The sequence below is a fragment of the Naegleria lovaniensis genome (genome assembly GCF_003324165.1).
Source record: "Naegleria lovaniensis strain ATCC 30569 chromosome Unknown tig006, whole genome shotgun sequence".
Classification (NCBI taxonomy): Eukaryota; Heterolobosea; class Eutetramitea; order Acrasida; family Naegleriidae; genus Naegleria; species Naegleria lovaniensis.
Window position 1 is genome coordinate 445537 of NW_025407828.1, and position 14034 is coordinate 459570.

A 14034-nucleotide genomic window follows, 5' to 3' on the forward strand; every position below is an offset into this window, starting at 1 on the left:
AAAATAGAATGGGCAATTTTGAAAAAAAATTCTCAAAATCTCATCCTCCTTCAACATGTCATCCACACCAAAAAAGCCAACACCCAACACTCCCAAGAAGACCACAGTAGCCGATGAACAAGGTACATCTTCTGAAAATCAACAAAAAACACCAATGAAGCACTCTCAAACTCAACAATTAACTACTCCCAAGTCTGCTCTCAAAAAGACTCCTGCAAAGAGCAACTCGGAGGAAAATAATACTCAAGCTCGCACACCAAAATCTGAAAAGAAGGCAAAGCAAAGAACCCCAATCGGAACACCAAAAAACATTCCTTTTGATGATTCAAGTGATGACGATTCTTCTGATTCATCTGCTGACGAACATGATGTTGCTGTAGAGGTTTCAAGCAATAATGCTTCAATCACTCCAAAGAAGGCTTCTCCTGCATCAGTGTCTGGCAAGAGAACACCAATCTCAGAACCAAAGAACATACCTTTTGGAGATTCAAGTGATTCAGATGATTCAGATGATTCCAGTGAAGATGATCCAATCGCTGTAAGAGTTCAACATACCGAGACACCAAGAAAGGCTACCATTCAAGAAGCAGTGGCCCCAGCCAAAACAGAAGAACCAAAAACACCTTCCAAAGCTGCTGGTTCCAATAACATGATTGCTTCCAAACCACAACAAACCCCTTCAAAGACTTCTCATGTCGCAAATCTTGTTCTTCCAACCACAACCGAATCAAGCAGTGACGAAGAAGAAAATGAACAAACCCAAGCTGCCAACATTTCCACTCCAGCCAAGAAAAGTTCTTCAACACCTTCAAAACGTACTCCTGTCGGTACTCCAAAGCGTGTTCCATATGCTGATTCGAGCGATGATGACGAATCGTCCGATTCTGAAGATGAGAACCACGAAAACAATGAAAGTACTAAGGTTGTGACAAAGAAGGCCTCTCCTGCATCAGTATCCGGAAAGAGAACACCAGTTTCTGAACAAAAGACTATTCCATTTGAGGATTCAAGTGATTCAGACTCTGACAATGAAATGCATGACGAAGATGATGAACCAATAGCTGTTAGAGTTGAACACGGAGAAACACCAAGAAAGGCTCTCACGGAAACACCAAAGAAGAGAATTGAACCAACCCTTGTTCAATCGGTAGAAAAATCTGGCAAACGCACACCAATATCTGAACCAAAACGGGTACCTTTTGCCGACTCAAGCGACGACTCGGAAAGCGATTCTGAAAGCGAGGAGGAAGAAGATGTTAAGCCCGAGAATAACAATGCACCAACTACTCCAAAGAAGGCCTCTCCTGCATCAGTATCTGGCAAGAGAACACCAATCTCAGAACCAAAGAATATACCATTTGAGGATTCGAGCGATTCAGACTCTGACAATGAAATGCACGACGAGAATGATGATCCAATAGCTGTTAGAGTGACACATACAGATGAACCTAGAAAGGCTTTGAAAAGAATTGAGCCAACTCACATACCACCTGTGACTCTCTCAACTCCATTTGAAATGGATGAAGAAGAAAAAGTAGAAGATGAAGAAGAAACAATGAAGGAGTTGACAGAAGAAGACAATGAACAAAATTCAAAGAAACGATCCCTTAGCGATGTGACGGATGCAGTCGACACTGAACAAGAGTCTAAAAAGAAAAAGTATCAACACTCCCAAAAGGTTTCGTTCACACCAAAGCTTATGCTTAATACCTTAAAGCAAACTTACCCAAATATTAATTTTGCAGATATCTCTTGCAAGCCCTATTACTTCCATGTTTTCTTCGATACCCAACGAGAACGATCTGAATTTGGTAACGCACTTGGACTTGGTGATAAAAGCCTGTTCTATCCCGCAAACGAAGAGAGAAAGAAATCAAAGGAAAAGAGAAGAAAGGAGAAGAAGGAAAAACAAGCTAGCTCTGACAATCAAGAAGCACAAGCAAGTACCTCGCAAGAGAACCCAAAAGCAGAAGCAAAGCCAAAGAAAAATAACAAGATCAATAGGAAGAAACCAGCTTCAAGTAAACCAAGACAGAACAGCAAGGCCACCACCAAGCCTTCAGAACCATCAGTGAATGACAACCAAAAAACCTCTGCACCCCAACAACCAAAGAAGCTTGTCATGAAAAAGGCTTCTGACAATCTCAAGAACAAGAATTGGAAATAAATTTTGTGTAACCTTGCCATTCAACTGGTATTGGACAAACCATACTATGTGGCAGGAGAGGTCGTAACAGGAAATTGTCAGTTAGTTCTGACTGAGAATGTTATTACAAAAGATCTCACGATCAAGTGGAAGGTGAGTTTTGATAACAACAAACATTGCTCGGATGCTGAACGCCATCCAATGTCATCATCACTACAATTTAAATGATGGTGTTATATCTTTCAACAAAAGGGAATGGAAAGAACAAAATTTGTCATTTCTCGAACGGTAACACGACATGATCCTGGTACGTTCAATTTCACAAACATCAATGACAAATTCAACAATTAATTTTTCAATTCCGTTTTGACCCAATGTTTCTTCTTTAATCATTCATATATGTAGCGACCAACACGACTAAAACTGAAATTGTCTATGACAAGTATGATCAGGAAAAGACATTTTTCAAGACTCAATTATCCCTTGCTAATTTCAATGGAGGTTTGTATTACGATGGTTAGAGCAATTCAACTTTTAATAATTTTGTGATGAAATGAATCTCTCTGTGAATGATGATTCAAAAGGCACTGCGATGGCTGGTACTTATTCCTTTCCTTTTCAATTCCAGCTTCCCGATAATTTGCCAGGTAATTTCAATGACAATCGCACAACTTTTGGAAATAGTTATCGTGGTGCTATTGTGTATAAGGTTAAATCCAATTTAGATAACGTGTATGCAAAGGATATTAAGGATACTCGATATTTGGTCATTGTTCCACGTTCATGGACTATTCCTCAACCCATCAAATGCCACAATGAAAAGAGTTTTCTATTTGGAGGCTCTGGAAAGCTCTACATGGATGTTGAAATTTTGAAAAATGTTTTTGTACCAGGTGAAGTCATTCCTATTCGATGCATTGTGGATAATCAATCCAAAAAGGATGTGGACCACCTGAAAATTAAGTTGATGAGAGATGTGACCATGCATGCAAAAGGTCAAACTCACAACTACACAGAGGAAGTTAATAGAAATGTATTTGAAGGTGTTCCAAAGAAGACAAAGCTCGATAAGGTTTTTAATTATTCATTGCCACAACAAATTTATCCAAGTACTCAGGGCTCACTTGTGTCTTGTAAATATCACTTGGATGTTGAGTGTGATGTGGCGATGGCTTTTGACTTGGAGGTTCATCCTCAAATTGAGGTTATTTTCATGCCAGCCCCAGGTCAGCCAATTTATTATTACAATGATATGACTAAGGGTTGCTGGAAGTAAATTTACATTCATTTGAAGCCATCCAATAAAAGAGGATAGGTCGAATTAAGCTGCTACTAATTATCATTTAATTTCTATTAATTTATTCCAATCCGTTTTCCTTGTCACAACTTGATAGAACAATCTTCGGCCAATGCTAACTAACAAAATTCTGTTCAACTCATTGTTGGAAGGTTGATATTTCAACGCTTGCTCTTGTGCTTCTCGAATAATGGTTTCAATAGGTTCGAAATAGTACGTTTGAGGAGTGGACTGCTTTGAAAATTTAAATGATTCAGTTGGAAAAGTGTTTCGTTGTTGATTATACACACTTGCAAGTCGAGCCACTGACCACTCTTCCCACATGACATCTGCTGGTGTTTCATCAATGATATCTAACAGATCTCCTAGGGGTTCTTTGCTTTCTCTTTTCTGAAAGCTCACTCGCTCAGAAAGCAACTCATTCCCAATTCCGATAAATCCATGCCTAGAAAAAGAAACATATCCTAAATGAATATGTTTGATTTCAATAATAATGTTCAAACAATCTATCGAAATGTCCACATATCCATGAGAACTCTTAGAGGAGTTAGTTTGAGCACTCGAAGACTTTACTTCTGTACTCGAAGGTGATACAGGAGATGCTTCACCACATGAAACGACATTGAGGGATTTTTCTGGTGAGAAATAAATGGATTTTTTGGACCCCCTCACACTTTTCAATGAACTAGTGGAATTTTGAAAATCTAAGAACAATGTATGATTGGACAGAAAGTGGTTCGTCTGAAAATTAATGAGAAATTTGATAGAAGATTCTCTAAATTCTGCAAAATCTCTAATGGATAAAGTGTCAATTCCATATACCTTGACAGGTTTCAAAATATCACGAGCCAATATCCCAACTTTCTCGTCTGTCCATTCTTTTTTTAAAGTAATTTTCATATTGACTACAGAGATGGAATTCTTTCTGACATGTTCATTTGGTTTGTAATCTTCGAGAGAAATACTTGTCATTGAATTAATCAATTCATCGTCAATATGAGATTTTGTGTCATTAATTTCTATCGTAAATAATTCATAAAAATCAGAGTTATCTATCCTCGCATCATGATGATCAACAATTAATGAAGAATTTTGTTTTCTTTTTGTTAATAGCATTGATGAAGAACCAAAATTCTCAAGATCATCCAATAGTTTCATAAACTCATCACGTTTTTCTTTCATTAATAATTTAAAATAATAATATTCCGATGAGTGATGGTAATGATCGGAATGATGATGACATTCAGAGCAGCAATTGTTCATGAAAACTAGCAAGCCATTTTCCATGACAGTAGCAATCACCAACTCCATGTCTGTTTATTTTTCTTCGAAATTTGTCTTTAATTTTCTCATTTCCCGGGGAGGGGGATCGAGAGCGTAGGCAATCAGACTTTTGCCTTCCATTTTGGGCCTAACTAATGTGACTTGTCAAACTTTCCTCAATGCAAGCATAACGCCCTATAATTGTGTATAATTAAAGTCTCGACATCCATGACCTCAAATACCGAGAACTATTTGGCTTATATCGACGAATATAGTTAGGCCCAATATGGAAGGTAACTTGCTGATTGCTTCGCTGGTGGCTCTCGATCCCCCTCCCCGTCATTTCCGAAACGTTCGGTTTCATTTCCAAATAAAAAAACAGAAAAAAACGGCTACACATGAAGAAAGGGCACAGTGCTCACAGGCTGAGTGAGATGAGTTCCTCATCGGCATCAACAGCTCATACATCCTCCACAACAAATGTAATGGGAAATGTGTTGGGTGTGCCTTCCGATAAACATAAATATTACTTTAAATTCATTGTAAATGCTCTAGAAATTTTACCCGAGAAGCCAACGTATTACTCGAATCAAACGTATTCATCACTGAGCAATAAGAAATCAACAACAATTAATTCTTTTTTCAAACAATTTTCTGATGGACCTAAAATTCCTCGCACAGCACAATTAGAATGGAAGAGAAACTCTAGAAAAAGAGGAAAATTACCAGTTTGTAGATATCAAAAGAGTATCGATCAAAACAAACCCGATTATTATGTTTTCTATACGAGAGATGAGAAGAGTTTCGAATTTTATACTAGACTCACTTTGGGTATGTATTCGATGATCTCACTCCGATCAAGAATTCCGAAAATATTATGTTGTTCCAATATCAATAATTAATAGCAGCCCCCTCTTCATCAGGATATAGAGACAAGTTTTTACGAATTTCGTTGGACCAATTGCAAGACGATGCCTTTGCTTCATCACCTCCTTCCAAATTATTTGCATCAAAAAAGAGAATTTGTGAGGAAGAACTTAATTTAGCAGAATGTATTCAATATAATGGTGTAGAGAGAAATCTAATATTGATGGAGATATCGCAAAGTGCACTTTCGAATGTTGACTCATCAATAATAACAGCAAATAAGTCCAAGAAAAAGACTGGATTATTTTCTTTAAAACTTGGTGATAACTCCCAAGATCAAGAAATTGTTGCATATCTTGTTTTAAGATACACCATAGTTTGTTCCAGTAGTGACGTACCTCAGCAAAACCCAACTGCTACCAGCATATCTACCCCTTTTATTTCCAATGATATTACTGACGATACCGAAGTGAGCATGACTGAACAAGAGGCGTCTGATAGCGATGATGAAGAAGTCTTTGACGAATCGAACGGCTTTAAAAGTCCACGTTCGTTTAGTTCGTCATTTTCAAAGAGCACTAGCGAAAATAATGGAAACAAAACTATCACGGAAAAAGATCAGAATAACATTTCATTCTCTGAAAAACCATTAACATCTGAAAAACCAAGAACAAACCTGTCGTTGCTAACAAAGGAGTCGTTATTGGATAGCAACACTTCTCTCGAGTTAAACTTGCCCACAGCCAGTAACGACGCCACAGCTCAACAGACAACCAATCAGCAACCAACAAGCCCAGCAATAGAACAAAATGCTGACAATGTACAAAATCAAGATTCTTCTTTAGATCACAAAGAACAGGAAGTAAAGACGGAAAGGAACGAAGAACTCACCTCTCTCTCCCAACCTAACATTGATAAGAGCCCACTTACTCAAGAGTTGAACACATCTAATGGTGATACAGAGGAGGGTAGTAATTTCTTCTTGTTAGATGAAGAAGAAGATACAGCTAATGCCGTTGTAGCAACAAGTACGAAACCAACAATTTCTAGCGCCACTGAACACGTAGATCCCATCCAAAACGAGCCACGGGAAGATCATGAAGTAGGAGTCAATATGGTTTCTGAAATTGAGCCAATGACAGAAACAGTTGAAACATCCAAAATACAGAATGAAGCCGATTCATCCAAACTCACTACTGCTACCATGAACGGGGATAGTAACCAAAATAATAAGGAAGAGGACGACTTTGACATTATTCTTTCGTCATCACACCCAACTATTCTAAGTGGAAACAGTTCGATTGAAGAAAAAGATGAAAAGATTCCAGACATGTTGCTCGAAAATCTGCCATCTATTGAAACAGAAAGTCAAACAAGTGTTAATATTGTTGCTCCATTGAACGAAGCGTCACATCAATCAAGTAGCGAGACGAGCACGAATTTATTGGCCGAAAATAACCTTAATATGTCTTCTCAAAGTAAGCCTGCTTTGGTCAATGACAATTCATCTTCTTTTTCATCGTTGGAAGATGTGGAGAAACTCTCACCCCAAAATGTAACTTACTTTGGTCATGATGAAGCTCATGTAGACAATGATGATGAGGAAATGTTTTCTCCTTTACATACATCAACTGTAGAGTATTCACAAGCACATTCGTTTACTGAGCCCAAACCAAACGAAAGTTTGACCTCCAAAATTGTTAAAAGCTGTATTAAGGAAGAAAAGCAAGTCGAAGAGCTGGAGGAATTGAGAAAGAAAAACTCTGAATTGGTGGAACAAATTTCAACTCAAAATCAGAAAATTCTGGATCTTGAGCATTATTCCAATTCATTTCATCCCATGGTTATATCTTTAATTTGGGGATTGATTTGCTCCCTTCTATACTCCATTTCACAGAAAGAAGCATCTACAATTAATCCTATACTTGTCTGTGCTTTCTATACCATTATTGTATATTTTGGAGTACAACTTACTAGATCTTTAAAGTACTACAATTATGGAACTCATATTGTAAACTACCTCAAAGAAGCCAAGTTCTTTAACCGTAGTGAACCGATTACCAAAAAGCAAGCATTAGGAAATTATCTTCAAAAACTATTCAGTTTGGAAGATGTGAGATTTTTGGACGACGTATTTCGTTCTGCATCCTGGGGATTACTTTTAGGTTTGCTCACAGTCATCCTCAAATTTTTGTTTTTAGAGAGAAGTGACACGACCAATGGAGAAACGTCTATTATGACATTTTTCAAATCGGGAGTTCTATATAAGTGTGTTTATCGTGCCGTAGCGGATGAATTATTCGAACGACTATTTTGCTTTCTATTCACTATATTTTTATTTAAGGAATTTAATTTGAAGCAAAGAATGTTCTATCTCATAGACAGAGTCACGAATCCAAATCACAAAGAGCTTTACAAGTCTATGAATGACTTTTTAGAGAAAAACAAAATTTCAGATACTCCTAAACCCAATACTTCACATAGAATGGGTCTCCCAGATTATCAAAGCGTAATTCTTTCAGCCATCATTTCAACTATGTTCTCCATCAATGATTCTCCGAGTCAACACGTTTTCACCAGTGACAGCTTTTTCTTTGACAAGCTTGTTGGATCTTTTGCCTTCTCTTACATGTTCTTTGTGCAAGAAAGAATTGAGCTTTGCATGATTGCTCATTTCTGTCGAAACTTTATTGACGTTCTTTTTGGAAACTATTAGGTTCAGTAGAAATTTGCACAAAAAGTTTTGAAGCTGCCTCAATGAACCAATGTGGATGCAGGGCAAGGACCCAACACCAATTGTATGGAGTTGTACCAGATAAATTTCCATTTTGAAATTGAGGAGATCTTGTTTACATGTTCCAATGCACAATAACATTGTTCCGTTTGAAACTAACTTGTTGCACTGGAATCCGTGTCTAACTTATCAACTATTTGTGCGTGCTTACCTTCCAATAATGAGCATCAAGATCTTGGAAGGCTTCAAAATTTAAGAGGGACACGCAGTGCTTTAACTCGAGCGTACATTTGCCAGGAGTTGCAACATGGTATGTGACATCTTAATTTCAAACTCAATGGTCCTTCCGCTCTCAAACAGAACCATCAAAAAATGTCTTCTTCCAGTTCTACACATTCTCAATCACCAACCGAACTTTCGGATCGAGTGAGTGGAGGAGGGGAAGAATCTATGCTTCATCCTATAGCATGTTTGGTTTGCCGTAAAGGACATAGGTATAGTTTTTTGTTGTTGTAAAATCTTGATTCATGCATTTGATGATGATTCACTGCTGTTCGGAATTGAAAAACCAAACCATTGTTACTTTCCATATCATCATTATTACGAAAATTCAATAGAAAATGTGATCGAGCACTTCCTGGATGCATGCAATGCAAACTCAAAGGGAAAGAATGCCGTTATCCAGAACCCATGAAACGAGGACCTCCTAAAACTGCCATGCAACCCTATCCTTCCACGACTACTACTACTACGAGTGATTCTTCTTCACCCGTAAATGGAAAAATAGCACCATCGGGAGGAGAGAATTCTCTGGCAAGTGTTCAAGAAGAACAACCCATTAACTTTCAAATTGTGGACATGTATTTTGATATCATCAGTTTGGGATGTCCAATTCTTCAACGATCCGTCATGATGGACATTGTTTCAAAAAATCCTCTCGGTAACAACAATGCTCCAGAAGAAGTTGCTCTCATGTACGCAATTCAAGCCAATTGCTATCAACGACTAGGAAGAAAGATTGAAGGAAGAACTGCCTTTAATACCTCTCGAAAATATTTGGCACAAGTGTTTGATATTTTGGATAATTTTGCAATTGCAGGAACGTTCATGTATTTGGCATCCTTTTGCATGGGAGAAGCAGAATTTAATCAATCTAGATATTATTTGGGTAGTGTTCAATTTTTTGTAACACAGAACAAGCAAAGATTGAAAGATAACTTACACTTTATTCATCTGTGCAAGATATTCATGTATCTCCAATTGATATTAGAAGAAGAAGAAGCATTGGATATGCTCAATGAGGACATGAAAAATTCTGACCAATTACATGCAAATGTGGTCACGACTGAGAAACTCACATTACAAGTGTTCCATTTCAAGAAAATGATCGATTTTTTCATGTTCATTACACAGAATATTAGCGATGGTCAGTGTGGATCAAGTTCCAATAATACGATTCCACCTCCTCAATTTTCTTCTGCAGAGGACGAACAAATGATGCAGAGCCATTGGCAATTGATTTATGGTATTCCAACTCAGTTCAACAGAAGTCGTTCAGAAGCGTCAAGCACCATACGACAAGTCACCAAGCTCATGTACTTGCTCATGATTGATGGTGTTCGATTGGGAATATTAACAAAATCACAAGCACAATCAGATGATATTGTTATTGAAACAGCTAATCGAATTTCTGATTTCACAACCCTTTCCTACTTTTCGTATATGCCACCACATGTCTCTGTAACTATCCTAAATGCTGCTCGTATTCACCTCTCATTGATTAAGCAAATTCAACGAGGAGAACGTGCAAACAATGGAGTTGATTATTATGAATATTTAAAAAAGGATCAAAGGGCTCTAAATCTCATGGCAGAACGATTTACAATTGCTGAGAAAAGATTCAAGTATATTCTTCCAATGATTAATGAGGAACTCATGAAACGAGATCAACAAATTGAACAACAAATTCACACAATGATTGGTACTAATCCAGCAGACCAACTACAGAATCAATTATTGGCTATTATTCCTGAGGACATCCAAGCCATTTCTCAACTACACGATATTATTGGTGCCAAAGATGTTGAACTCAACATGAATGTTAATTCGTACACAGATGTCGCTCGATCCTCTCTCAACATTCATACGGTGCCTGACTCTATGGGTCATGAGAATCCATTTGTAATGTTTCTTGGTCCAAATTTTGACATTAGCCAAGTAACAATTAGCCCTTTGAGTAAGGAAAACTTCTATTCTGACCCACAACAATACGATCCCAACAACTTGTAAAAACTTTTCTAATTGCTTTTGCTGAACTTCACTTGCTGAATTTCACAACGAGGCATGTAAAATTAAGTACGACTTCTTGTTATCGATTTATCGCATCGATCATTGATTGTACTTTTGGGATGCCATAAGATCACTATTGAAAATCATTTTCATTTTAATAAATTACCAACTTTGCAACTTTGTTGAAACACATTGCTCGTACAAAGTCTTGGAATAGGTTTGTGGCAAATTGTATTGATAGAGATTCCAGCTCTTTTCCCACAATGCTACCTTACCATGGAGGAGAGCAGTGAAGCTAGCAGCCTCTTGGTTGAATTTCATTCTAGCACACAAATTGCATGATTCAAATGACAATTCTGGAATACCTCTTGAGGTTGATGATGCTCTCAATTGAATAGATGCCTTAGCCAATGGAATTCCAATATCTGCTGAACCAGTAATGTCAATAGTGACAGTTGGTTCCAAACTTGTACTGGCAGAGAATGAGTTCAAACAATATCCATACTTGAAATCAACGCCATAAGTAAGACCAGCACCGATCGAGAAGGTAATTGGAACAGGACCAATAGCCATTGTGTAACTAGTCTTGAAAAGAGATGGAATGGCCTTCGTCAAAATATTCTTAGTTTCACTGTTACATGTTGAGAATGAAGGTAAGAATGGCTTGTCAACAAAAGTAGTGGTGAAAATCTTCACATAAACTCGATTGTTAATACTGCTTGGAGATCTATTGTTCAATTCAACATAGGCACTAGCAACTGGATAAGTCGAATCAAAAATGTTTGCCTCTGCAGCAGCTCTACCAAAGAAGACAACATCAAATGCAGATTCCTTAGTACATTGGAAGTTAGCACCACCATAAACAAGAATACCAGTGTACAAATTGACTCCTTGTGTACCGAACTTGTTTTCATAACTGTAGTATTTGGCCTTGGCCATGTTGCTCAAATCACCTTGTTTGTTAATGAAATTCATCATTTCAGTATTGTAGACACAAATTTGCTCACTTCTGGAAGCAGGAACACATGAAGCTTGAGCTCCATTCCAGTTAGCTGCAGAAAAGATGGATTTGATCTTGTATGCAACTTCTTCGACTCTATTTCTAGCTTTGGTTTCTTCATCAGCGTCAACGCTTACTGGTTCCCAGGTTGCTGGTGGCTCTTCGTAGGCAGGTTGTGACTCTGGAGCAGATTGAGCAAGTGAGTGAGTAGTGAATGCATTAATTTCTTCTTGGAAGGACATTTCCATGGCATCAGCAGCTTCCTTGTTACCAACAGTATACAAGTAGGTGTGAATGGCTTGCTTAATGAGATCATTCTTAGTGTGCTTCAACAACTTGGTGAAGGGGCAAACACTAGTACCATTCTTATGGAGACCTTCTCTAGTAGTTTGACAAGAAATGAGTGAAGCAATAACGTTGGCATCCAATTTCTTGTGGTTGACAAGGAAGTGAATCAAATCATCAACTCGAGTATCATTACCTCTCTTCTTCAAATTGTCAGCAACCAAACTCTTGATGGTTGATGGGATGGATTCAGAAAGGATCAAATGCTTAATGATAGAAAGAGGAACTCCACGACCAGCATTGTTCAAAGCATGGCAAGCAGAGACGAGTTGGTCAGCACTGGAAGCGCTCTTCATCTTGTTCAAAATTTCAGAAACAATTTCATCAATGAGTGACTTGTCTTTGAGTCTGTCAGCAAGATCAGCATAGGCAAGGAATGCGTTTTCATCAGAGTCAGCCAAGGACTTGACAAAGTTGTGAACTTGCTTGGTTGGGTTCTTGACGAACACAGAAGAATAAATATAATTCTTGGTGAGGACAGGATGAGTCTTGGAGACTTCAACAAGCTTATCTTGAATCTTGGTACTGTTAATAGTGGCAATCAAAGTTTGAATACTTTCAAGGAATGGAATCAAAGACTTGGCCTTCTCATCTGATGAAAGCAACTTGTTCAACTTTTCAACACCCTTTTCCAAATTCTTAATCAAGATCTTGGCAGCCTTGATTGGATTCTTTCTGACCATTTCAGCAACCTTGGTGAGCTTTTTGTTCATTTCAGGAGTTGGCTTGTACTTCTTCTCAATGTACTTCAACATCTTGATAAGCTTGACTGGCTTGAATTGCTTCTTGACCAACTTTCTAATTTCTTTCTTATCAGCCTTTGTGATACCAAATGTCTTTTCAATAATAAAAGCAGGCTTGATGGCAACAGAACCATTTTTAACTTCAAAGAAGGTGGAAACAATCTTTGGTACGTTCACCTTATTTTGCTTCTTGATATGTTTCAACACAACTTTACCAACATGGAGAGCTTGAATTTGTTCCTTTCCAGATTTGTTGGTAAACTTTTGCTTCTTGCCATACTTCTTTTCGAAAGTTTGGAAGATTGGAGCCAATTCTCTCTTACCCAATGAAATTCTTGTGCCGAACAAAGCCTTAGTAATCAAACCCTTCTTGTTAACAGTCACAATGTGAGAACCTTCATAATTTAAGTGCTTCTTTTGGAGTGGAATCTTCTTAAAGTCCTTGTGAGAGAATGATTGAGAAATAGCAACTTTGTCATTCTTCTTGACCTTCTTGTTGTACTTTTGAGCGTACTTTCCACCAAAACCATCAGTTTGATTTCTGGCAGCCTTGTTAGTTTCAGTAGTAAGCATTCTCAAAATACCCTTTTTCACACTCTTAACCCATTTTGGTTCTTCCTTGTGGAAAATCATTTGAGTGATTTGTCCGTTCGAATTTCTGACAACAGCTGTGGGGAACTTGTTCATAGCGGTAGCCAAATTTTGTCTCTTATTCAAAACTCGGTACTTTCTAACCTCTGGTTTACCAAATCCATTTGAAACATGCTTTTCATTTTTCAAAGTACTACTTGTGCCAGAAGTCAATTTATGGTGGTTCTTCTTACCAAACCAAAAAGCAACGTCCTTCTTGTCCATATTTCCATACTTCTTCATACCTTGGAATTGCAAAAATTGAGCAGAAGGGAATTGAACAAGAACGAGGGTCTTCTTCTTATTATCATTTGTTGTTGTTGTTCCAGCACAGGTAAATGTCATTTGACCCATCAATGTGTTTTCTTGAGCGGAACCCTTCTTGATGGAAGCAACGTTTTGGAGATGTGGTTGAGTTCCCAATAATGTGGATGATTTAAAGTTATAGACCATTTCATTGTCTGTTGGGCATGTAATAGCGATGGTGTTTGTGGATGGAGTAGAACCATTGGTAGATGTTGATGATGATTGTGTGGTTGGAGTGGTTGCGGAAATCATCATTACAGCAAAGCTCATCATGATGATGGCTATGAAAACAAGGCTCCTCGTTATCATCTATTAACCATTTGCGATATTGAAATTCAAGGGTTGAGTGAATAGGTCAATTATTGAAATTCATCAAACAACACACCCGAGTTTCAGAGCGCACTGTTACTCCAA

General features: G+C 37.8%; 5 protein-coding genes across 5 annotated transcripts; 3 read left to right on the forward strand and 2 right to left on the reverse strand.

The window, feature by feature from the left end:
• Positions 1-55: 55 nt before the first annotated feature.
• On the forward strand, positions 56-3422 carry C9374_013443 (uncharacterized protein; the record flags this gene model as incomplete). The annotated part of the gene is made up of 5 exons (XM_044689320.1): positions 56-2021; positions 2223-2299; positions 2399-2453; positions 2552-2647; positions 2731-3422. The coding sequence occupies 5 exons, from the start codon at positions 56-58 to the stop codon at positions 3420-3422; spliced, it is 2886 nt and encodes a 961-aa protein (XP_044553852.1).
• Positions 3423-3485: 63 nt separating this feature from the next.
• C9374_013444 (uncharacterized protein) lies at positions 3486-4754 on the reverse strand (the record flags this gene model as incomplete). Its single annotated transcript, XM_044689321.1, has 1 exon — positions 3486-4754. One exon carries the CDS (start codon positions 4752-4754, stop codon positions 3486-3488), a length of 1269 nt encoding a protein of 422 aa, XP_044553853.1.
• A 350-nt stretch (positions 4755-5104) lies between these two features.
• C9374_013445 (uncharacterized protein) lies at positions 5105-8289 on the forward strand (the record flags this gene model as incomplete). Its single annotated transcript, XM_044689322.1, has 2 exons — positions 5105-5537; positions 5612-8289. The coding sequence occupies 2 exons, from the start codon at positions 5105-5107 to the stop codon at positions 8287-8289; spliced, it is 3111 nt and encodes a 1036-aa protein (XP_044553854.1).
• Positions 8290-8679: 390 nt separating this feature from the next.
• C9374_013446 (uncharacterized protein) lies at positions 8680-10596 on the forward strand (the record flags this gene model as incomplete). Its single annotated transcript, XM_044689323.1, has 2 exons — positions 8680-8801; positions 8925-10596. 2 exons carry the CDS (start codon positions 8680-8682, stop codon positions 10594-10596), a joined length of 1794 nt encoding a protein of 597 aa, XP_044553855.1.
• Positions 10597-10758: 162 nt separating this feature from the next.
• C9374_013447 (uncharacterized protein) lies at positions 10759-13893 on the reverse strand (the record flags this gene model as incomplete). Its single annotated transcript, XM_044689324.1, has 1 exon — positions 10759-13893. The coding sequence occupies one exon, from the start codon at positions 13891-13893 to the stop codon at positions 10759-10761; it is 3135 nt and encodes a 1044-aa protein (XP_044553856.1).
• Positions 13894-14034: the final 141 nt, after the last annotated feature.